Below are 22,644 nucleotides of genomic sequence, written 5' to 3'. Positions count from 1 at the left end.
AAATTCATGAGATTTGTATAATAAAAATTATAAAATATTTCATACGTGATAAAGTAGAAATAAAGGTAAAAAAGACTAAATTAACTTTGTATGATATAAAAGTAATGATATCTGTGTAATATATTATAAATTAGAAAGGTATTTGTAATGTTAGGTAGACAGTACAATTACTAAAAAAAAAAAGAAAACTAATACTTTATTATGAGACAGACCAAAATAGAAAAATAGATAAAAGTTAAATGTAATAAAATAAATAAATAAATAAACACACTATTTCATTTCTCTGCATACAAGAGATAAATAATTTAGAAATTTATTTTTCAACTTCCAATTATTTATCTAAACCGAGCAAGAAAAATGGGGATATTTCAACTTTTCTGTCCCAATTTCTCTATACCAAAACAGCGTGTGTTTGATTGGAGGATTTGTACATCCCATTTTAAAAATTATTTTTATATTAAAAATATTACATCACCTGTTTATATAATATTATACAACAATTTCAATTCAAATTTTTTACGGTTCAAATCTAACTCAAAATTTTAAACGAAAACAAACACACCCTTATACTCAATAGTGAATACATACAGCGGTTAAAAATAAAATAAAAGAAAATATACAGCGGAAAAGTAAACAGGCAGGTGGCAGACCACAATTCATATATAAATTATCTCGAAATCGTAGCCCTACACGCAATACCCTTTGAATTTCTCTCTCTTATTTATTTTTCCTTATTATTATAAAATGCAACCACGCTTCCATCGCATTCACTTCTTCGCCCTTTTCCTGGGTCTGCGGTGTGGACGGAACTCTCTCGGTTGCTTGCAAGGGTATGCTGTGCCTTCGCTTATCTTCGTGGTTATGTATTTCTCACTAGTTCTGTACGATGTTTTCAATTTCGGCTTGGATTGCGAATTGTTTCAACTATTTGCTTCAAGCTTTTTCGTTGTCTCGACATTTGTGATTGTGTTCAATCTTTTCCCCCAAACTTTTATAGCGAGGCGACGTTTTCTAGGGTTTTGAATGTGAAAAGGTTTTTAAAAAATTCGGAGTTGAATACGTTGGTTGGTTCTTCGTTTTCTGATGATTTGAATTCCGGTAATTGATATGTTTTTTTTTGGTAAGCTATCTGCGTAGATTAATGTGTTGAATATGCTCTTAGTTTATCGCTCTAATTTCGTTATTTCTCGCTTATTGGTCTTACTTTAATTTCATGTGCACCTTTGTGTAACATAACTTTTGAGTATGCAAAATCGCTTTGTAATACATATTTAAGTGTGGCTATGTTTTTCAGGAAGGATGGGTCGATTGAGCAGAACTATATATGTGGGTAATCTTCCTGGAGATATTCGTGAGAGTGAAGTTGAAGATTTGTTTTACAAGGTTTGCTTGTTTGAATTGTCATTTCTTTAAGCAAGGCTGTGAGGAAAATATGATTGTGTTGTGAAAATATGAAAGCATTTGAATGAACATGGAATAATTTTGGATAGGGAACAAGTGCATTTAATTATTTTCAATTTTATTATATGTATTTGGTTCATTTGATGTAATATATTAGTTTATGGTTCCTTCTTGTTGTTGAAACCTCTTCTTGTCTTGTCTTAACTTGCCTCATTGTTGCAGTATGGGCCCATTGTTGAAATTGATTTGAAAATCCCTCCAAGACCTCCTGGCTATGCTTTCATTGAGGTGAGCATCCTTTTGAATCTTCAGACACTGCCTTATTATTAAAGTATATTAAATGGTGTCTGTTCATTGGAACTATCAATTACACAAGGTTTTTGTTCATCAACCTCAGTATTTATGAAATAGGATATCAGTTTTTTCGGGTTCTTTTTTGATCTGTGGCTTTGCCTATTGTCTAATTCTGATGAAGTGTTTATCTTCTTGACTTATAGTTTGAAGATCCCCGTGATGCTGATGATGCTATCCGTGGTCGGGATGGTTATAATTTTGATGGCTGTCAATTGAGGGTCAGATATATTTCAGCTTTTATTGGTATACTAACATTTTTCACTCCCATGCTTCATTCTCTTTTACTTTCATATTATTGTCCCAACATAGGTTGAGATTGCACGTGGACGGAGGGGATCTTCATATGATCGTCATAGTAGTGGAAGTAGTCGTGGTGGAGTTTCAAGGCGTACAGAGTATCGGGGTAGGAAGATATTGTATCTGCTAACTGATATTATCGTATTTATGCTTTTATCATCTGATTAGATGTTATGAGATTTGTAAATGCAGTATTGGTGACCGGACTCCCATCTTCTGCTTCATGGCAGGACTTGAAGGTAATAAATTTTCTTTTGCACTAGAATGTCCCTTAATACTACTCTAATTTATTGATGATTGTATTTATTGCTAATGGCTTAATTTCCATATGGCCACAGGATCACATGCGTCAAGCTGGAGATGTGTGTTTCTCTCAAGTTTATCGTGATCGTGATGGTAAGTGGATTATCTCTTCTAAACCATTCACATTTTTCGTTTGTATGAAGAATTCTGGCTCAATCAATCAAAACAACCTTATATTCCCACTTCACCCATTGTATCTTAATGAGATATTTTGGTTTTAGTAATTTCTGTGCTAGATTTTACAGCCTAGAGTATGAGACTAAAATGTCAAGGTTCAATAGTCTTTCTTTTTTGATGATGTTCAGCTTATTCCAACCAACTGTGATATTAGATTGCATGGGTGTCGGCCTTGTTTTAGAAAGATCATCATCTTGTGACACAAACCATTTATTAAGCTTCATCTTACTAAATAATGATTACCTTATAAATAATTGAAGATTAGTTGGTAGAGTTTAATCTCGTTAGGAGTGCAGTGTGAGTGTGTACTCTTGACCTCAGTAAAGAAACCTGAAAATGGGTGATGTTTCCTTTGGCGGGGTCGTGGATAGAAGTTTACCTTTTTGTCCACATTTTGGCATTTCATATAATTGTTATTCAGTGAAAAGCACTACAGAACGAGCAGTACGACAGCCTCTTGTTCTGCTCGTCATCCTTCTAAACAAAACTTTTGCAACAGCATCCTGTTCTAGTGATCCATGGCTGCACAATGAAATGCTGTCGTTGGGTTCCTGGATATCATTGTGAGGGATTAAGTTCTGTTGCATAAATTTGCCATACCATATAGCAATATGTCTAGCTTTGTCTCTTTTATGAGCCTTACTCATAAGTTGTTTTTCCTGTTCAGCTTCAGCTGATGTTCTGTAGTTTCTCCTCCTGAAGTGTTCCTTAAATTTGTCATTTGGTTGTATTTACTTCTGAACTCAAAAGATATGATATAGAAAGTTGCTATTTTCTTGATGTGTGTGACTTCTATTTTGGAGTTTTTCTGAAATGGAATAATTTGCTCACTAACTGGTGATTATATAACCATGTGGAATATCACCTTGTATTTGATTCTGTTTAATTAGGGCTAAGTTTTGTCTGTTAGCATGCTGCCTTTTATGTACATTGATGATGGGATGGTGCATCCAATTTTATTTTATTTTTATTTTTGTTGTTTTAGGTATGCGGGGAGTTGTTGATTATACAAACTATGACGACATGAAATATGCAGTGAGTTACTTATGAAACCCATCCTGTTTTAAATGTTCACTAGCATAAAAACTGATGTAATTTCTGTGGTTGATTACATGTACTCGCTTGACTTTTTGTTGTGCGCTGCTCTGCCATATGCTTTGTGTTTCCTTTGTGTTAGATTAAAAAGCTTGACGATTCTCTCTTCAGAAATCGATATTCTCGGGCTTACATTCGGGTATGTTACGTGAACATTTGTATTGCTGTTTACATTCTGCTTTTTAAGTTCCTAAATGTAAAGCATTTATGAATATAGGTCGATGAATATGATAGTAGACGGAGTTATTCCCGAAGCCCAAGTAGGAGCAAGAGTCCATATTCAAGAAGCAGAAGTCCATATCGCACCTCTGATGGAAAGGGCCGGAGTAGAAGGTATCATTTTTACTCATTTTCTCAATCTCGAATGAAAGCACCAACACAGAATATATCAAAGAACAACTCACAGATGATTGAGATGCGCAGTGCCTCTCCGCGTGGGAAACATTCTCGCCGTTCATCATACAGATCTCGTTCAAGGTCAATTTCATCACGCTCTAGATCGGCATCTCCACAGCGCTCTGCATCAAGGTGAGAAACTTTTAACCTGATGTGTTGACAATTCTTTTGACTTCATTTTCATTTTCAGATTCATATGAATATAATGTGAATTATACTTTCTTTTCTATTACATTCTGTCGATCACATGCATCTTGCCTGTTTTGCAATTTAGTTGATTTGTGGGTTTGAAGTGTGTGATGTTAGGCAAATTCTATGTTTGTCAGACAAAAAGAGGCTGCTGGCAGCAACTACACCTGATCGGTTATGAATAGTGCAGCTTGAATGAAAGAAAAACATTTACCGGACTGTTTTTTTATTGAGATATGTTTTATGGGATTTTTTTTTTGCTCCCCTTTTTATTATAAAGTGGGCTTTGAAGAATTACTTCTGATTTCCAATTTTATATACAACGCTGGCATTTCTTTGTGACAAATGATTTTACTGAGAGGAGGATGGTTTCGTTGAAGAGGGCATGTGGACTATTAAGATTATGTTACCACGTTGTTGTGAAAGATTGCCTGTTTTGTTTTCTAGATTGGGCTTTACATGGCGATCTGGGGATTACACTTTAGGATCTTGATGGCTTGTGGTGCTCTATTTCATGCGACTCATATCTATGTGGCATCTGTTAAGTCAATGAGCACTGCAGGAAATCTCGGATGGTAAATTCCATTTTAGCTTGCAATATGTGGTAATGATTGATCATAAAGGTTTGGAGCGGAACTAATGTGCAGAGAGAAGTTGGACTTGCTTGATTTTGAGTGACACGATTTTATGTGCGAAATTGTTTCCTTCACTAAATAGATGTTAACAGTCGGTGAGAATCTTATTGGGGCGCTCCAAGAATAATTTGCTTTAATATTCATCTTGAATGTCAACTGCTCTGAGTTTCATTTGGAGGGGAGTTTTTCTTTTTCAAATTTAAGGATTTTGTTACTTATTTGGTGTTTATGTGAACTATGCAGATCCCCGTCAAGATCAAGAAGTGCATCCCCAGTAAGTATATCTTAAATTATTCAAAGTAATCTATGAAATTAACTTCTCTTCATATAGTAGCAGTAGTAGGTTTCGTACTTGGAGTCACACCTCTTATAGAAATTCTGTAATTGCCCAACGTAAACTCCTAACACTTTCATCAACTTATGATTCTGCAGCGTCCTAAATCTGGAGATGCGAGCCCAATCCCTAGCAAGAACAGATCCAGATCCCGATCGGTATCCAACTCTCCTGTTTCAGGAGGTCACTGAGGTGAAGTCTTGTTTCTCACTGGTTTATGTTAACCTACTCCCTCCAAGCTACATATTTCTTAGGAAGTTATATTGTCGACAGGGAACCCAAGTCTGAGACATGGAAAGCCTACGGGCAGCATCAGTGCAAGCGTAGTCTGAAGCTTTGTGAGTTGTGTGAGACTTATATCTTTCAGGTACTGTTTTAAGGCTATTTGGAGTTCTAAATGGAGTATTGACCTGTAGTATTTGGTTGTTGGCATAACTAAAATTTGTACTGTCTGTCCTTCCAAACCCTTAATGGGACGTTGTTTGTTCCTATAGTCTCTCTAAGTCCACTTCCTGTCCTAAGTGTTTTTGCTAGCTTTACTCACTCAGCATCACCAACACATCGAAATACATGAAGCTCGGCATTGTACCTCTATATAAACAATTTGCTTTTTTTTTTTTTTTTGATCGGAAACAATTTACTTTTATTAACATGATGGGGGAAAAGAGATGATTACGTTGACACTAGATGGTTTTGCATTTACTGTTTTCATAGTTGTCCAAAGTCTTTAGTCACAGCATTATGAGATAAATATCTAAAGCCAGTTTTGAGATGGCATCCTCTCGGATCTGTGCCTCCGGCGATGATAACTGGTGGAGGATCCACTGGTCGGAAACTGAAAAGGGCCCCATATTGAATTATTACTGACCTGCCCCGTGGGAAAGGCCGGATCGGAGAGGGTATTTGCAGTTTCTTGGAAGGCTCGACCGCTAGAGTTTGATGAGTAGTAGTAAAATTGGCCTAGCTGGTCTGCTGATGAAGAGACCATTGGTGCAGCTTGAGCCAAACCAGTTTGGTTGCTGGTCCTACTTTGAGCAAATGATGTAAGAGAGGTTTGCGCGATTTGGCTGCCGGATGATTGCTGAATATATGCTTCAAGAGACGGGAGATGGTAAGTGGGAACTATGGATGAGGCAACGGAACCAGGAGCGGGTGCTCTATTAGCTGAACTGCCACCCAGCAATACACATAGATATTAGACATCTCTCAGAAGCCGGGATTATGTTAAGACAATATATCATGGATATATATATATATCTAAAGTGTGTTCTAACCTGTGACCGATGATGAAAGGGTGCATCCCGGATCTTGGCACGTCGTAGTTATTCCTAGATGTTGTCTGGGTCATTGACGGAATCGATGGTTGCTCGGCAGCAGCACTCGAGTGGTGGCTACCTGCGGTGTAAGGTGTGTGGTCCCAAATGTGATAGTTAACATCCATTGAAAGGAATGGGTAGGTTTCACCTGTGGCAGATTGGCCATTCTGGTTCGATGTTGAGGAAGATGGATGGATTGGGCCGACATAGGTGATGTATGGACAAGGGGGATGAGTAGTTGATACACCTTGCCCCAGAAGATCATGATCTGCAACCCAAAACAAACAAACCCTTGTTACTTGCACAAGAGATGTGCATACTAGAAGACCAGTACTGAATGAATATAGCTTACAGGCGCTTGATTGAAATTCTCCTTCTCTGGATATTAAACAAACAAGGCCAGAGAGAGTTCTGTTAGCATAATAGTAACCATAAGAAGACCAAAATTATGATAAAAATAGAAGCAACACTGAACATAAACAATACATAAAAGAAAACAAACAAGATGATACTCACTCAAAAGAAGTTGGGAGCCTAGTCAAACCACTGACAGGACACCATTGAACTCCAAAAGACTGCAAAATCCATTCAAAACAAACTGTGAGCCAACAGGATGGCAAAAGGAATTTCCATTTATGCTGAATAAGTTCTTATATATCAATCATGAAGTAAACATAAGTCTAGATTATGGACTAGTCTATTAAATGAATTAACACCGACATAGCTTCATCAAAATATGAATTGGCTTAATTCTTTTCCAAGAGTGAAGAAATTGTTTAATCCTTAGAGGCCCCTAAAACATAGTCTAAGTAAGGAAGCAAGATTTGTACCTTCAACTCAACATTTTAGTCGTGTTGAGTTGAGATATATTTTAGATAGATATTCTTGTTATTAACCAAAAAATATTGCAATGAGCACAACAGAACGTTCTGAGCATTCACTTGCTTCAGGATCATGAATTCAAATGACCCTAAACATAAATTACAGATATGAACACAAACATGCTAAAGTAGATCTATAAACTTACCATTTCAGCAAAACTTATATCATACGAATCCTCATCACCAGCCCAATCATCCGTAGTAGTCTCAGGCAATGCGCGGCTACCATTGGCATAGAGCCATTGTCCTTTCTCAATCTGCCGACAGTTGGGGCATTGCATTGCTCCCTTAATGTTGAATGCTGAACCTATACAGTCTTTACAATTTCACAATAAAGTCAGACAACACTAATGACAGTATTCGCTAAAAAAAAACGAAAATCATAAATGGTTAATGGACTTTCTGCCCGATTTTGTCCCCATATGATAGTGCTGTAGAAGCAACCACTTATACAGAGAACATTAAACATCACATTTGATAACAAGGAGCTTCTACTTGTTTCAAGCATTACTGTTATTGACCTAAGAAGTAGGGCCAAAAATATGCCAGAATGGTGCATTACATGATGCCATAAATTGGACAACCTTCTATCTTAATTCAGATTATTACACTTTGTTTTTGTACTATACAATCAAGAATTTAAAAAATATGCTATATATATATATACTAACACCAAATGAGGTTGTGATCCAGCCGTGTTTTCGGTACTTTATAAATAGATGTTTTAAATAAATAGTAAAATTTGAATGTAATATGAATAAGCCGAAAATTTTGTAACCACACCAAATGTCTACATCTATAAGGTGTACCACTATTTTGCATTCCAAAATATAATATACACACATTTAATACAATATATATAATATACCCTTTCTGTCCCGGAACTATAATCTTGGTTTTGTTGGATATAAGATTTAGGGAATATTGATATTATATTGATAGGTAAAAGATATTTTTGCCATTGTGAGTGTATTAGTGTAAAGGGTAATGTCAATTGTGTAATAGTAATAATGAAAGAGTAAACAAAACTATTGTTTTGGGAGTATTATTTTATTCACTTAAAAAAAGTCAAACAATTAATATAAAATATTAATTTTTATATTACCAATACAAGTTTTCATCATAGCATAAAAATATCCAAAAAACACAAATAAACACACCTAAATAAAGAGAGAATAATGCTGAAAAAATTTAAACCACATCCAAATACCAACACCTAAACTTTATACAAAACACTAAATACAAGTTACAAACTATTTTCTATTCAATATTAAAGTACAGTACCAAACAACCCAAAACACAACAAATATCCAAGCACACAGGTAACACACACCAAAACAAACAAAATTTGTTTGGTGTTTGGGTTTGGATTTTTTTTAAAACAATATAAAATATAGAGAATTGTGTAGATAATATATAAATAAAAGTGTGTAGTATATTATTTTATTTTTTTTATAAATATGTTGAAAATTTTTGAAAAAAACAAACTCTAAATATCAAAAGAAGTGTTTCAAAGTTAAAGATTGATCCACACCATACATTCTATGATAATTTTTTATTTGTTCTTAAAAAAACACTACATTAAATATTTATTGTCTATTCAAAGTTTGAGGTTAATAAATATATTTCACATCCAAAATCTAAAATAAATCAAATTTAAAACAACCCTATTTCGGCGAAACTCATTTTCAAAGTACCTAGAATGTCACAAATTACAAAAACTCATTTCCAAAGTACCTAGAATGTCACAAATTACAATACCTATTTCTCCCATCCCGAAATCAATCATTACATCCAATATTTATTTCTCTTTTAATATATTAACATTAAAAAAATATATATGAAAGTTTGCATCTAAATCCAACACCTAATTTCCATTAAAAAAAACGTTATATCAAAATTTTAATTTTCACTTCAATGGCTCCGTTTTAGACGGTTTTTTTGAAGACTTTTTTTTTTTTTAAGTTTGAAAAAAGAGTGAAAAATTAGTATTTGATTTGATATTTTGTAAGAAAAAAAAAATATTTGATTTGATATTTTTTAAAATTTGAATAGTAACAGATGACTGAAAAGGTAAAATTGCTCCTAACTGATTTTGAAATTCTAGAGTTAAAATCTTTTTATATTTTAAAAAATATGGCATGAAACTTCACTGCCATGAAACCTCCGTTGGTATAGAAAGAGCTTTTTTATCTATAGATTTGCATGGAGGAGAATTTCATACAATATTTTGAAAGTATAACGTCATGCATTTTTTTTATTTTTTATTTTTAAGTAAATTAAAGATTTACATTGAGTTTCGCAATCACATAAAGTACGGAAGACTTAATGAAATTTTTTGAATAAAAGAGATTAATAAGAGAGTTAGGGACAATTTTGTCTTCTAAAAACAAACTTAAAAATTTCCCAAAACATCCGAAAAAAACAATCAAAACAAATAACATTCAAAACACACGGGAATCATCCAAAACACAATCAAACAAATAACATCCAAAACACACAATCAAACAAATAACATCCAAAATACACTCATATATTCCATTAAGTCCTGGAAAACGAGCAAACAGAAGATAACAAACTTCAACAGAGAGATAATCACAACAATAGTAAATAAATCACTACGGTACGATCCTATCATTAAGAACTGACGAAATCCAAATTTCGTTTAGAAAATCAACTACAATCTCTTTTCTTCCCCAACTTAATAGATCATCGTCTTCACAGCCAATTTCCAATGATAGCAGAAATACAAAATTAACAGCAAATTGCAAACAAATTAAATCACAATTACATAAGCCTTCCTCATTGTCGTAGAACTTTCTTAGGTTCAGCCAACAATTAAAAGCCTCAACCGAATAACGAAAATATAAACAAACTAAGATCTCAACTATTTTCAAACAAAATTACAGAAATTGACCTCAACGAGATGAAATTTATAACGAAAATATAAACAAACTAAGATCTCAACTATTTTCAAACAAAATTGCAGAAATTAACCTCAACGAGATGAAATTTATAAAGAAAATATAAACAAACTAAGATCTCAACTATTTTCAAACAAAATTGCAGAAATTAACCTCGAGATGAAATTTATAACGAAAATATAAACAAACTAAGATCTCAACTATTTTCAAACAAAATTGCAGAAATTAACCTCAACGAGATGAAATTTATAACGAAAATATAAACAAACTAAGATCTCAACTATTTTCAAACAAAATTGCAGAAATTAACCTCACCGAGATGAAATATATGGCCGCATTGCAACTCCGCCGATGACCTCTCCCCGCCGGCCGTCACCGCCTCCAAGCAAACAGAGCAAGTCTCCGCCGCCGACTTTCCTTCGCCTCCGCCTCCATATTCTCCGTCGCCAAACTCCATATAGAGATCTAACGCCAAAAATTCGAAAGACAACCGAAAGTGTGGGGAATCAATGAGCAACATAAATAGGTGGATGGACGGTTGAGTTGTGGTATGTATTCGGATAGCAATTAAGTCGAGTTTGGAGAAAGATTGTTTGGGGAATTGAGATAAGAGCAAACAGTGGACCACTTTTCTTTCTTGTTCTCCTCTCTCTTTCTTCTTCGGTTTCTTATAGTGTTGTTGAATCAATTGTGCTGGCGTCTGTTTCTTTTTTCTTCATTAAATGCATATATCATAAATTAAAATAGAATATAATAAATTTCAATATAAAAATATGGAGATAAGTTTCAGTTTAAATGCATATATCAAAGTTTGTTTTATAAGAAATAATATTTTTCTATCAGATAAAATTTACTAAAGTAAAAGATTTTTTTTTTTTATCAATATTTGCTTCTATACTGTGATACCTGGCCCGCAATCCAAGCAAAGTCGAGCGTATCGAAATCGTAAATTGATCAACAAGTCAATACAAATTATTCCAGCGTATTTTGTCCTTGTTGCACTTTGGGTGACTTCATCATCAAATTATTGTATAACATATTTAACTCTAAAGTTTTGAATACTACGGAAAAAAAAAATAAATATGCACATTGTTTATTTTAATCCAACTTCTAATTAATTTAGAACGACCCAACTCATCCACATACTAGAGATTTTAGACAAACAATGAACCTACTCTTAGGAATCAAAATATTATAAAAAATATTTATTTTCTACAAAATAATATTTTATATTGTGTATATTTTTTTTGTTGCAATATAATTTTTAAAATATTTAAATATATATTTTAATTTTTTTTAATCATATATATTAAACTATTTTAAAATTATTAATATTATTAATTATTTAATTATATAAAAATAATAAAATAATATCTTAATTCAATATTATTAAAGAACTAAATATTTTTTTAAAAAAATATTCTGTTAATAATGAAAATAATCAATTATTGGATGGAGTATATGATAATATTTTTTTTAAAAAAAAATTTTTAATATGAAATTTTATGAAAAAAAATACTAATATATTTTTATTTAAAATTGTATATACTAATAATAATATTTTTTTACTATATTGCATGTTGTGAAATATGTGATGGTCGTCTTTACTGCTTTGTACTGATGAGTCAGATCTGATTCGGTCTGACACAGAATTTCAAACGATAAATATTGTGATATATAATGTGTTTTTTTTTTTTAAATAAAAAAAAAACCAACGAAGGCTGGTACTGTGGTTTTCGCGGTCGATTTCGTCCTCTCATGCCGGGGAAAAGGTTTGGCACTAAATTAAAAGGTATTGATTCACGAAGCAATTGTGTTTATGTGATTGATTCGTGTGTTTTTATGCGTTGGACGTATGCTCGATGTCGATGTCGATGATGAGGAGGATCTGAAACCGGAGGATGAGAGCCATGTAGTTTGAGGAAAGCATTGGGAACACAACTGTGGTGATGGATATATATATAATAGTATATAATAAGTTCATGAAATTAGTAGTAGTAGTAGTTCAGCAACTCTTCAGTGTTGCTCATTAAGGAGGATGGACGTTGAGGATTGGCTTGCATCAATTTATCGCCATTAACTGTTGATTTTGCACTTGTTGGTTATGCAGTATGTATAAAATTAGCGATGGAGGTAGAAGACGAGGAGATCAGTGAGCATGATCGATCAGACAATTTCAACGTTTCGCGAACAAACAAACCATCTCCCTTCCTTCCACCAGAAGAACAAGCTAGAAGAATACCGAAATCTGAATTTCAACCTGCCTTCCTATTTTGTATCGAATCAAATCGAAATATATTCCAAAATCGACGCCGTGGATGATGGCGACGGAGGGGACGATGGATCACGGAGAGTTGGATGATATCATCCAGCGCCTATTGGAAGGCAAAGGCGGGAAGCAGGTGCAGCTCTCCGAAGCCGAGATCCGCCAGCTCTGCGTCTCCGCTCGCCACAATTTCCTTTCCGACCCCAATCTCCTCCGGATCCGCGCTCCTGTCAGGATCTGCGGTACGTTTTTCCTCCGATCATCAATTTTACGTCCCATTTTGCTGATTTCTCCGTCGGAATCGTGAAGTTTCTCGGATTAATTGGGGATGGCGGTTTTCTGCAATTTTCTAGGGTTAGGAATTGGGGATGGTATCATTAATTCCTCCACGGAATGCTGATAATCTAACTCATCAAAATAGCATCGTTCTCGTTTGCAATACTCAATTACACATATAAATTCACGAGAATTGTGCTTCCGATTGAAGAATTCATTCTATTCGACAATGGCGATCAACTTCAAATCCGCCATTGAACATGCCATGTAATTGAAATGCTGTTTTCTGGCAGGCGACATACACGGACAGTACCAAGACCTCCTTCGTCTCTTCGAGTACGGAGGCTATCCGCCGGCATCGACTTACCTCTTTCTCGGCGACTACGTTGATCGGGGCAAGCAGAGCTTGGAGACCATATGCTTATTATTGGCATACAAAATAAGGCATCCAGACAAGATCTTCCTTCTCAGGGGGAACCATGAGGATGCCAAAATCAACCGTATCTACGGATTCTACGACGAATGTAAGAGGAGGTTCAACGTCAGGCTCTGGAAGATATTCATCGATTGCTTCAATTGCCTGCCAGTCTCTGCTCTCATCGATGATAAGATCATCTGCATGCACGGAGGCCTCTCTCCCGAGCTGAAGAAACTTGAGCAAATCAACGAGATTCCCAGGCCAACTGATGTCCCGGATGGTGGTCTCCTTTGCGATCTGCTTTGGTCCGATCCTAGTCCGAGGATTCGGGGCTGGTCTGATAGTGACAGAGGCATTTCGTGTGTTTTTGGTCCGGATGTTGTTGCCGAGTTCCTGGAGGAAAATGACTTGGACCTCATTTGCCGCGGTCATCAGGTACCATTGATTGCGATAATTTGGACTTTTTCATTGATCTGAAGTATACGTTAGAGTAGTAACTAGAGTTTAGAATGCTCTGTGAATAACATATGTTGTGTGAACTATTTATCTTATATTGTCAGTAGAGCGCTTAAATGATATCTTTCGGCACTTGCTATCATAGATAATACTTACATGTATGAAAGTTTGCTGTCATAGATAATACTTACATGGATGAAAGTTTTTATTGTCTTAAATGGAAAGTAAGAATAAATTTAACGAATAATAGATACCTATGTTTTTTTCCATCTTACACAGACAAGATCGTTAATTCTTCCTTATGGTATATTTACCCAAGGTGGTGGAAGACGGCTATGAGTTCTTTGCAAAGAGAAGGCTAGTGACGATATTTTCAGCGCCTAACTATGGCGGAGAGTTTGACAATGCAGGCGCTGTACTTAACGTTGATGAATCGCTAGTATGTTCGTTTGAGATGCTAAAACCTTCGACAACCGGTTCGAAGGTGCCCCTTAGAAAGGTAGGTATGTTCGATTTATTATCACCTTGCCGTGACCATGAACAGCATAATAAGATCATTGAAATTAAAATCGAAACGACGAATTTATTTATTTATTGTGTTGTTCTCATGTTTTTGTAACAGCCCCCAAAGCATGGAGCCAGCTGATACTTCTGAGAACTGTAGGTTGGGTCATGTTAGAGGTTATAAATGCAATGCAGTGTTTTCTTCAACTGCATGTTATAGAATGTAGATTCGTTATTAATGCAGTAGCTGTAAATGTCTTTTATCAAATTATTGTGTTCCTGATTTATGAATGTATTCATTTTTGTGTTTAGGCTGGGAGATTAGGTATTATTATATATATATGGTAAAAAATAAATATTTTAGAAAATAAAAATAAAAATTAGCATGTGGACGAAAATAATGAACAGCACCGTTAGTATGCATGTATGTATGTATTACTATTTGAAGAGAAACAGGCGGAGGCAGCCGGAACAGTGATGGCGTCCGTACGACAATGGCGGATGGATTAATCAGCAGCGACTGGAAACTTACTTATGAAATCATGGATGAGAGCATTAACCTGGTCGGACCTCTCCTGGTTGATGAAGTGGCCGGAATCTTCGAGAACCACGCACTCCTCCAACAGCGGCACGTCCTTCTTGAAGCCGCCGCCGTGGACGTACTCCTTCACCCCCGGCGTCGTGTACACCATGTCCAAATCTCCCACGATGAACTTCGCCGGAACCCTAACCTTCGCCGCCGTCCACGCCGCCGTCAGCTCCCAATTCCTGCTCACAAAAAGGTAAGTGTTAATTAAAGTTAATTCTTCTCTCTAATTTTGATTCTCTCTAAAGTCTAATCTATCTGTGCGATTGGATCGGAGCTTACAGGTCGAGAGCACGATAGTAATTCAGACCGCCGGTGAAGCCGCGGCTGTCGTATTTTCCGGCGTAATATTTCAGGTCTTCCTCGGTGAGCCACGCCGGCAACGGCGATTTGACGATCTCGGATTTGGGTCCGAACGGATCCTTCTCGGGTAAACGGGGCAGGCCCGGCGTACGGTCGGTCAGGATCTTTTTTATAACCGCCTCTGACCCGTATTCGCCTATTTCTGCTTCCATTTTACCCGGTTCCTATAATTTACATAAATAAATAAATAAAAAGACTCAGGACGTGTTTGTTTCGAATAATAATAAAGTGTACAGATAAACCTGGAATCTGCACATATAGTAATCTTCCCCAAACACGGCGCGCATGGCGGCGACTGGCTTCGCCGCCGGGTGCCGGGGGCGGAACGGCACCGTGAGGGAGACGAAAGCCTTGACGAGGTCGGGGCGGAAGAGGCAGAGGTACCAGGCGATCATTGCTCCCCAGTCGTGCGCCACCAGGAACACCGGAGCGCCGCCGGCGACTGACTCGATCAGTGCGACAATGTCGCCGACCACGTGAAGGCACGTGTAGCTCGACGCGTCGGCCGGCGCGTCGGAATCGCCGAATCCTCGGAGGTCCGGCGCCACGGCGCGGTACCCCAAGGCGGCGAACGCCGGGAGTTGGCGCCGCCACGTGTACCAGAGCTCCGGGAAGCCGTGGAGGAACAGGACCACGGGTCCCTGCCCCTGCTCCGCCACATGGATGTTTACGCCGTTGAGATTTACCGTCCGGTGCTCGATGCCGTCCATTTTTTGTTTGCCGTTTTGCCTTCGCCCCTTCGCTTATTTATATACATTGTCTGCAGATTTTGGTTACCTTTTATTTATTTATTTATTACTTTCTTTACGAAAGGGTATGTTTGATTTTTTCTCGTTTTTTTTTTTTTTTTTTTCTCTGAAAGTTAAATTATTAACATTAAAAATATTTTTATATTTATATAATTTTTTTTCACAAATATCATTATAATAGTATTATAAAATACTAATAAAAATATTTTTATCATTTTTCTTTGGACTCTATTTTTATATAATAATTAATATTCACGTATAAACATATATAGTAAATGAAATTTTAGAGTCGGACAAAGATAATATTTCTTTTTAGAATAAAAAAGTATTTAATTTATTATTTTGAATGTTCAGAATTAATTACAATTTACTAAAATAAAGATTTTTCATTTTTTTTTGGTGAGTAATAAATTTGATAGTTCAAAATAAAATATAAGTAAATTAATGTTGCGTATTCTTGTAGTATTGGAAAAGGGCTTTATCCTTTACTCATTTCTTTTATTTTTTCTTTTCTGTCTTCTTCCACTTTAATCCATTGTTTTATGCTAAAAAAATATTTATATTTAACTACCTTTATCTAAAAATGTGAATATATACATAGAGAGACAACAACATATTCTAAAGTTTACAACATTATTTCGTTTCTCTTTTTTTGGTGGTGGTGGGGAAGGGGGTTGTTGCTGCATTTTTTTTACTTAATATGTCAATTAAATGTATTTAGTTCTATATTTGAAATTAATTTTACTACAATTCATTTCATGCTGTTCTGAAAAATAATACTACTCTCTGTCTTATGTTTGTATAGGTAGACACCATAATTTAAAAGGAATATAATTAATAAATAATTATAAATATAATAATAAAAATAATTATAGATTAAAATTAAAATTAAAATAATTAATTATCTTAATTACATTAAAATAATTATAAATTATACAATTTAAAATATTATTAAATATATAATTTTTTTAAAGAAAACGCACATGAAACGGCAATATGAATAAAAATGTGAGATTAAAAAAGTATTATTTTTTATTTTTTTTTATAGAATATCATGCTATAATATTATTTAAATTAAAATTCAAATATAATATTCTGATTTTAAATCAAACCAAACACATTCAATTGTGTACTAACATTAATTGAATTGTATATATATTATCCACGACAGTAACTAATCTCAAAATCCAAAACCATTATTAATAAGTATTTTTCCTCCATTTATGATTCAATATCTCATCTGTCCTTAAAAAGAATATAGTATATATTTATTTATTTTATTCAAAATATAACATTCAAGTACCTAAAGGAAATAACCAAATAGTTAATTACTATGTTTTTTTTTTTTTTTTTTTCTTTTGTTTTATCTATTCAATTTTATTTGTGTATTAAAAACATTTCATTTAACACTCATTTTCATTAAAATTGATTATATTCAAACAATTTGCTCAAACAAAAATAAACCAATAGCTAAAGAAAGGTATTAGGTTTTACATGAAAATTAAAATATAATTTAATTTTATTTAATTTAAATCGCATTTAAAACACCTCAACCCACACATGCTCCACCTTTGACTCTGGTTCAAAACGCTGGTGAGTAATTAAATGCGCTTCACCGATGCCTATCATAATCAATTCATAGCCATTCAAATCTGCAATGTCATAATAATAACAATAATAAATAACAAATAAATATAATATTTAAAATATACTATTATTTCAAATCTACACATTACTCGAAAATTTGATAGGTTGGTATGTTATAAGATTTTTGGAGAAGTGAATTCAACAAATACCAATAACAATTATACATACATTTTATTGTGGTTTAAAATTAATTGAAACAAATAATATTTTGATGAGATATTATATATATATATATAAATCATGTATTTTTATTAAAAAAATATTAAAAATAATTATTATTAATTTTGATTTAAGATGATAAAAGAATCAAATTTATATACTTTTAACTTTTTGTTATATAAATAATATGTTTTTTCAAATTTATTTTTGATGTTATTTAACCGAAATTACTTAAAACATTGTATCAAATAGTAGTATTTATTTATTTTAAAAGCAAATGTTTACTTACTTTGTATTTGATTTTCGATTTATAATTTATATTTCTAAATGAAATAACTATCAAATTAATGTTTGTATGAAAAAATGTGTATTGTAAAATCGTAATAAAAAGTTATAAAAAATCAAAATAAACAAAATCCAATAAAATTTTACGAATACATTTAAACACAACAATATTTGCAATTCATGTGATGAATAAATTACGAAAGATGTAATGCTTATGTGCCCAAGCCGGTACCTAAAAAATAGGACTCATATTGTGTTAACCAAAACAATATATTCACAATTTATAATTTATTTGATAAAAATATTTTGCATAATGACTTAGGCAAATAATTGCATATATTATTTTTATATTATATTAACATAAATAATACTTTCTCCGTCCATTCACAAAATATACATATTTTTATTTTTATTTTATTTTATTTTTATCTAATTACAAAATAATCATTTCTAGTACCTTTTCCTACAAATACATCTACTTTATCATTGTATCGTTACTTAAACACCAAAAATAAATATAAATGAAATTATCTTTATTATATTACTTTTAACTACCACTACAACTAAAAGATTACTACCATTTATCAAAGTTAATGTCAAAAATAAATATATAAATTTTAAAATTGGATGGAGTAATAAATAATTATATATATATATTCCACAAAATATAAATAGAGTATTAAATTATCTTGCTTATTTTATGCTCAATTGGGAGGCGAGATGGCAGATGTAAATGTAGATAGTCATAAATGCATGAGTAAATTCAACGCCTACCAAAATAGCCAACCAAATACAAGCTTTTATTTTATTTTATTTTATGTTTATGTTTATTCCCCCAACTAATTGCTTGCCGCTCTAATAAATACACAGATAGATTTGTTTATTTATTTTATTTTTTCTTAAATTTCGGTTTAGTCTTTAATTTGAATAGCGAATGTAATAGTATTTTATAATTAATATATTTATAATTATCATCGAAACATGAGAAGAAGAATTGAAACTGAATTTGAATTTTAAGTAAATATAACCCATCTACTTCCTTAACTGAAAAAACCAGAATGACGTCTTATTGTTATTATATCTTTTAAACTCTTTTTAGATTGTTCTTAAATAATAAAATAATATAAAATTTTATCTTAATCTTTTTAATAAACATAAATTATTTTTAAAATGTAAATTAGATACAATTACAAATATAAACATTTGGGAGGCTTTTAATTTGGTCAATTTTGTGACCTGGGAAGCAACACAAATTGCTTCTTTTTTTCAAACCCTCAAACTGAACCTAAGCATAGAGTATGGCCTATTTGTGATTTTTCACATGTCTTTCTAATTTATAGTTTACGATTTAAATAAAGTATGTGTTCTTTCTTTGGAAAATATACTTTTCAAAAAATATATATTTTTTAAAAAATTAATATAGTACACATATTTATTAAAATTACTGGACATTCATAGACTTCACATAAAAAAATATTTTGATTTGAATTTTAATATTGAAATAATATTTAATAGAATTTTTTTGTAAGAATCTTTTACAAAAAAGCGTAAAATTCAAATAATAAATTTTAAAAATTTTGATTAAAAATTCACATTTAAATATATTTTACATTTAAAATATCCTATAAAAAGAATTATTTTCTAATCAAATATTATTTGCAATACTTATTTTTCATTCAATTATTTATACCCAAATCACCAAATACTTCTATATAAATTTTATTTTCTTTTTTAGTTAAAATTTTTATTATATTGTGACGATTATACAAAAAAAAAAAAAAAAAAAAAAAAAAAAAAAAGAAGCCTATTTCCCTCTTTCTATTTTGCTTTCATTTTATTTTTTTATATAAAAAAATAGTAAAATATGTGAGGTGATATGGTAATAAAATAAAATAATATTAAAAAATAGAGACAAACACACTCGAGAGATAAAAGAAAAACACTCCTAATTAATAGGTCTGTTTTTTTATCTAATTATCATAGTTTTATTTCCCTAAAATAATCTAATAAATTCTGTAATAATTTTTACTTTTATTTACACTATTACATTCTTAAAATATTATTTTAATTCAAATTCTAGATGCTTATTTATCTTATATACTCTCTTCATTCAATAAATATATTTTTATGTTTATGAAAAACATAAAAATATACTGTTTTTTCAAAATTAGGTGAACACAACCCTCTTCCTTTGGTACATTTTATTTATTTATATATTTTTTTCTAACAATATTAAAGCAACTGAGCCAAGAAACATGCATAAGAAGGAAACCAAAGGAAGCAAACGATGATACCTGGTGTTAGAGATCGGAATGACTGCCGTGCTCGTGCTCTCTCAGGTAAATTTCAGCGACGGCAGTGTGCAATGCAGCTCCAATCGGAAGTACGTCTTCGTCGACGAAGAAGAGCGACGAGTGCGGCGGGTGAACCGAGCCTACATTCTCGTTCCTAATCCCGACGAGGAAAATGACTCCCGGGATCACCTCTTGGTAGAACGAAAAGTCCTCGCCGGCCATCACCCTTTTACCCTCCTTCACGTTGTCGGGGCCCAACACGAGGCCTCCGACCCTCTTCACATGACCGTGTAATATCTCGTCGTTTATGGTGGCAGGGTATATCGGATTCTCCCCTTCTCTCATGCCAACGTAAGCTTCACATTTGTACATGTTCGCCACTCCGACCACAATCTACGTGCTCGAGGATCAAACGCAATCGAGAAATAATTAGTCTCTTAATTAGTATGGAAGATTGGAATTGAAGCTTTACCTCTTTCACCCTTTGCAGGAGTCGAAGCAACCCTTCCGTGGTGAGACTCGTGAGGGCGCCACCGAATTCGACAAACTGTGGAATTACATCATTGGATTCCGTCGCGCTCCGGATGTACGTAACGGAGAGCACCTGCAATCATGTCGTGAAGGTTATTCGATTTCCAAGTTCACTTCCAACATAACGATTTTTCGAGGGAGGGAGCAGAAACTTTATACTCACTTGGCTGTAAAATGGATCGGCTTCTCTCGAGGTGAGCTGCTGCAATGCCAAGATTGAGAGAGCTGCTGCGACGATTGGATCGGTGCTTTTGTGGGGTTCGGAAGCGTGCGCGCCTTTCCCAACTATTTTGGCCTCAAAGTAGCAGTCGGAAGCTAGAATTGGCCCTGCTGTGCTAACGATACTTCCTGTTGGCTCTTCAGAGTCTACGTGCATACCAAAAATGGCTTCGGCATCACCAAGAGCACCTTCGCTTATCATATGGGGCGCTCCGCCGCCATCCTCCTCTGCCGGTTGGAAAAGAAGCCTTACCGTTCCCTTCACCATCGATTATATCAAAATATCAAATTCAAATTGTGGATCTTTCCCGAGCCGTTGAAAGCAGGTTAAACATATTTAACTGGTAGTAGAAAACAGACAAGTTTGAACAAACAACGATGTAAAGAGCAGTATGGACCAACAAAAATTAAAGATCGTAACGGAGAATGATAATTAATCGACTAAGCGCAAAAGAACAAATGGTTTTGTGCAAAATTTTGTGGCAATCCCGTATCACACACACTAAATGCATTTGGAGAACAACATTATATGGGCTCAAAAGTCAAAACAAAGTAGCAAATAGCAAAAGCATCGACACTAAGTTTCTTAAATGGAACTTCACAGTCGAATATAGAAGAAAATTTGAGACTCGTGGCAAACCTTAAGCTTATCTTTCCTTTGGCTGAGTAGCTTTGCAGCGCCGAGCAGCATTGCAGTATGAACGTCGTGGCCACATCCATGCATCACGCCGTCCACTTTACTTTTGTGCTCCCACTCCACTTCTTCCTGCCAATGGCACCGAATGAAAACAACACAGGAGATGCAAAGACAAAGCCATAAAAAAGAACACCATCAGTTATCCCACCACACAAGATGCTTCACAGAAGCACAAAGAAGAACCAAAAGTTGGATGTCCAAAGAATTAGAAAGTATAGAGTTGTAAGGCACATCAAAATTGGGATATTTTTTTGGAATTTTTATCAAAATTGGTAGTGTTTTAGATTTAACAATGGCGATCATAAATTTCAAACTGCATATCATATATAACCATGGAATTTGAACTATTTTCCTAAATTGCTAGCAAATCAGAGGTCATATGATCAAATCGCTCGTCCCCAAACCCTAACTTAACCAAACAACGATTTGTCACGTCTCCGAGGCACGCCACTAAGAACAGAAACAGGCAAAAAGTTAAGCTACCACAAACGAAGAGACAACGACTGACCTGCAACGGCAGAGCATCCATGTCCGCACGCAGAGCAACGATCGGCGGGCGGCCAGACCCGATCTGAGCAACCAGACCAGTCTTCGCAACAGGATAATCATAATCAACGCCGAGTTGGTCGAGTTGATCCCGGATTAGGGCACTGGTGTTGAACAAATCGAAATTCAATTCGGGATTCTCGTGAAGCTTCCTTCTAATCAACACGAGCCAATCCTTGTCGGCCCGGGCAGCGCTCAGAATCTCCTCTGCATATCCTCGATCCCGACTCCAAGCGGTGGTGGTAGCAGCAGTGGCAGCCAGCGGCCCCGTCCTGATTGACATGGTTAGCAGAAAAAATACAAGAAAAGCTGGTAGCATGACAAGCGGTGGAGGAGGAGACATTGC

At 34.2% G+C, this 22,644-nt stretch overlaps 5 protein-coding genes across 12 annotated transcripts; 2 read left to right on the top strand and 3 right to left on the bottom strand.

Annotated features, from left to right (window-relative positions):
- Positions 1-722: 722 nt before the first annotated feature.
- Positions 723-5,674, top strand: LOC127246447 (serine/arginine-rich splicing factor SR30). Of its 4 annotated transcripts, XR_007837735.1 has the most exons (15): positions 723-830; positions 1,295-1,383; positions 1,624-1,689; positions 1,899-1,973; positions 2,065-2,158; positions 2,245-2,291; positions 2,391-2,448; positions 3,518-3,567; positions 3,710-3,766; positions 3,845-3,960; positions 4,051-4,155; positions 4,660-4,787; positions 5,091-5,121; positions 5,280-5,373; positions 5,455-5,476. XR_007837735.1 is itself a non-coding variant. In XM_051267856.1 (14 exons), the coding sequence occupies exons 2-13, from the start codon at positions 1,300-1,302 to the stop codon at positions 5,370-5,372; spliced, it is 876 nt and encodes a 291-aa protein (XP_051123813.1). In that variant the 5' UTR covers positions 723-830; positions 1,295-1,299; the 3' UTR covers position 5,373; positions 5,455-5,674. The 4 variants fall into 4 exon arrangements, 3 of the variants coding, with proteins under 3 accessions (XP_051123813.1, XP_051123805.1, XP_051123828.1); XM_051267856.1 differs by lacking the exon at positions 4,660-4,787 and having other exon boundaries at positions 5,455-5,674; XM_051267848.1 differs by lacking the exon at positions 4,660-4,787 and having other exon boundaries at positions 3,845-4,155; positions 5,455-5,674.
- Positions 5,675-5,784: 110 nt separating this feature from the next.
- Positions 5,785-10,991, bottom strand: LOC127246420 (E3 ubiquitin-protein ligase IPI1-like). Of its 3 annotated transcripts, XM_051267825.1 has the most exons (7): positions 10,618-10,991; positions 7,525-7,694; positions 7,014-7,072; positions 6,850-6,908; positions 6,646-6,765; positions 6,456-6,576; positions 5,785-6,350 (listed from the first exon to the last, which is right to left on the bottom strand). In XM_051267825.1, exons 1-7 carry the CDS (start codon positions 10,820-10,822, stop codon positions 5,936-5,938), a joined length of 1,149 nt encoding a protein of 382 aa, XP_051123782.1. In that variant the 5' UTR covers positions 10,823-10,991; the 3' UTR covers positions 5,785-5,935. The 3 variants fall into 3 exon arrangements, with proteins under 3 accessions (XP_051123782.1, XP_051123768.1, XP_051123776.1); XM_051267811.1 differs by having other exon boundaries at positions 6,456-6,765; positions 10,618-10,990; XM_051267819.1 differs by having other exon boundaries at positions 6,456-6,765; positions 6,850-6,875; positions 10,618-10,989.
- A 1,074-nt stretch (positions 10,992-12,065) lies between these two features.
- On the top strand, positions 12,066-14,823 carry LOC127246466 (serine/threonine-protein phosphatase PP1-like). Of its 2 annotated transcripts, XM_051267882.1 has the most exons (4): positions 12,067-12,810; positions 13,138-13,697; positions 14,038-14,217; positions 14,341-14,823. In XM_051267882.1, the coding sequence occupies exons 1-4, from the start codon at positions 12,621-12,623 to the stop codon at positions 14,362-14,364; spliced, it is 954 nt and encodes a 317-aa protein (XP_051123839.1). In that variant the 5' UTR covers positions 12,067-12,620; the 3' UTR covers positions 14,365-14,823. The 2 variants fall into 2 exon arrangements, with proteins under 2 accessions (XP_051123847.1, XP_051123839.1); XM_051267890.1 differs by lacking the exon at positions 14,341-14,823 and having other exon boundaries at positions 12,066-12,810; positions 13,998-14,203.
- Positions 14,611-15,920, bottom strand: LOC127246439 (uncharacterized). Its single transcript, XM_051267838.1, has 3 exons — positions 15,414-15,920; positions 15,091-15,335; positions 14,611-14,990 (listed from the first exon to the last, which is right to left on the bottom strand). Exons 1-3 carry the CDS (start codon positions 15,879-15,881, stop codon positions 14,729-14,731), a joined length of 975 nt encoding a protein of 324 aa, XP_051123795.1. The 5' UTR covers positions 15,882-15,920; the 3' UTR covers positions 14,611-14,728.
- Positions 15,921-17,363: 1,443 nt separating this feature from the next.
- On the bottom strand, positions 17,364-22,641 carry LOC127240298 (IAA-amino acid hydrolase ILR1-like 3). Of its 2 annotated transcripts, none has more exons than XM_051258926.1 (6): positions 22,261-22,641; positions 21,696-21,821; positions 21,000-21,314; positions 20,778-20,909; positions 20,306-20,698; positions 17,364-17,572 (listed from the first exon to the last, which is right to left on the bottom strand). In XM_051258926.1, exons 1-5 carry the CDS (start codon positions 22,639-22,641, stop codon positions 20,312-20,314), a joined length of 1,341 nt encoding a protein of 446 aa, XP_051114883.1. In that variant the 3' UTR covers positions 17,364-17,572; positions 20,306-20,311. The 2 variants fall into 2 exon arrangements, with proteins under 2 accessions (XP_051114883.1, XP_051114968.1); XM_051259011.1 differs by lacking the exon at positions 17,364-17,572 and adding an exon at positions 18,094-18,243.
- Between the last annotated feature and the right edge of the window lie 3 nt (positions 22,642-22,644).

This window comes from Andrographis paniculata, unplaced genomic scaffold (assembly GCF_009805555.1).
Source record: "Andrographis paniculata isolate CXL003 unplaced genomic scaffold, ASM980555v1 Contig10END, whole genome shotgun sequence".
In the NCBI taxonomy this organism is placed as follows: domain Eukaryota; kingdom Viridiplantae; phylum Streptophyta; class Magnoliopsida; order Lamiales; family Acanthaceae; genus Andrographis; species Andrographis paniculata.
Note: the sequence above shows the minus strand (reverse complement) of the source record. Positions and strands in the feature narration are given on the sequence as shown.

What these genes read in the sequence shown, in the direction of transcription:
- LOC127246447 (XM_051267848.1), top strand. Translation starts at nt 1,300, where the DNA reads ATGGGTCGATTGAGCAGAACTATATATGTGGGTAATCTTCCTGGAGAT. An exon ending in AGTTTATCGTGATCGTGATG is followed by an intron (nt 2,449 to 3,517) that starts GTAAGTGGATTA and finishes TTGTTGTTTTAG; the next exon opens with GTATGCGGGGAGTTGTTGAT. An exon ending in ATGACGACATGAAATATGCA is followed by an intron (nt 3,568 to 3,709) that starts GTGAGTTACTTA and finishes CCTTTGTGTTAG; the next exon opens with ATTAAAAAGCTTGACGATTC.
- LOC127246420 (XM_051267811.1), bottom strand. Translation starts at nt 10,822, where the DNA reads ATGTTGCTCATTGATTCCCCACACTTTCGGTTGTCTTTCGAATTTTTG. An exon ending in CGGCCATATATTTCATCTCG is followed by an intron (nt 7,695 to 10,617) that starts GTGAGGTTAATT and finishes GAAATTGTAAAG; the next exon opens with ACTGTATAGGTTCAGCATTC. An exon ending in ATATAAGTTTTGCTGAAATG is followed by an intron (nt 7,073 to 7,524) that starts GTAAGTTTATAG and finishes TGGATTTTGCAG; the next exon opens with TCTTTTGGAGTTCAATGGTG.
- LOC127246466 (XM_051267882.1), top strand. Translation starts at nt 12,621, where the DNA reads ATGATGGCGACGGAGGGGACGATGGATCACGGAGAGTTGGATGATATC. An exon ending in TCATTTGCCGCGGTCATCAG is followed by an intron (nt 13,698 to 14,037) that starts GTACCATTGATT and finishes TATTTACCCAAG; the next exon opens with GTGGTGGAAGACGGCTATGA. An exon ending in CGAAGGTGCCCCTTAGAAAG is followed by an intron (nt 14,218 to 14,340) that starts GTAGGTATGTTC and finishes TTTTTGTAACAG; the next exon opens with CCCCCAAAGCATGGAGCCAG.
- LOC127246439 (XM_051267838.1), bottom strand. Translation starts at nt 15,881, where the DNA reads ATGGACGGCATCGAGCACCGGACGGTAAATCTCAACGGCGTAAACATC. An exon ending in ACTATATGTGCAGATTCCAG is followed by an intron (nt 15,336 to 15,413) that starts GTTTATCTGTAC and finishes TGTAAATTATAG; the next exon opens with GAACCGGGTAAAATGGAAGC. An exon ending in TACTATCGTGCTCTCGACCT is followed by an intron (nt 14,991 to 15,090) that starts GTAAGCTCCGAT and finishes TTTTGTGAGCAG; the next exon opens with GAATTGGGAGCTGACGGCGG.
- LOC127240298 (XM_051258926.1), bottom strand. Translation starts at nt 22,641, where the DNA reads ATGTCTCCTCCTCCACCGCTTGTCATGCTACCAGCTTTTCTTGTATTT. An exon ending in AAAGGAAAGATAAGCTTAAG is followed by an intron (nt 21,315 to 21,695) that starts GTTTGCCACGAG and finishes TCGATGGTGAAG; the next exon opens with GGAACGGTAAGGCTTCTTTT. An exon ending in CCGATCCATTTTACAGCCAA is followed by an intron (nt 20,910 to 20,999) that starts GTGAGTATAAAG and finishes ACATGATTGCAG; the next exon opens with GTGCTCTCCGTTACGTACAT.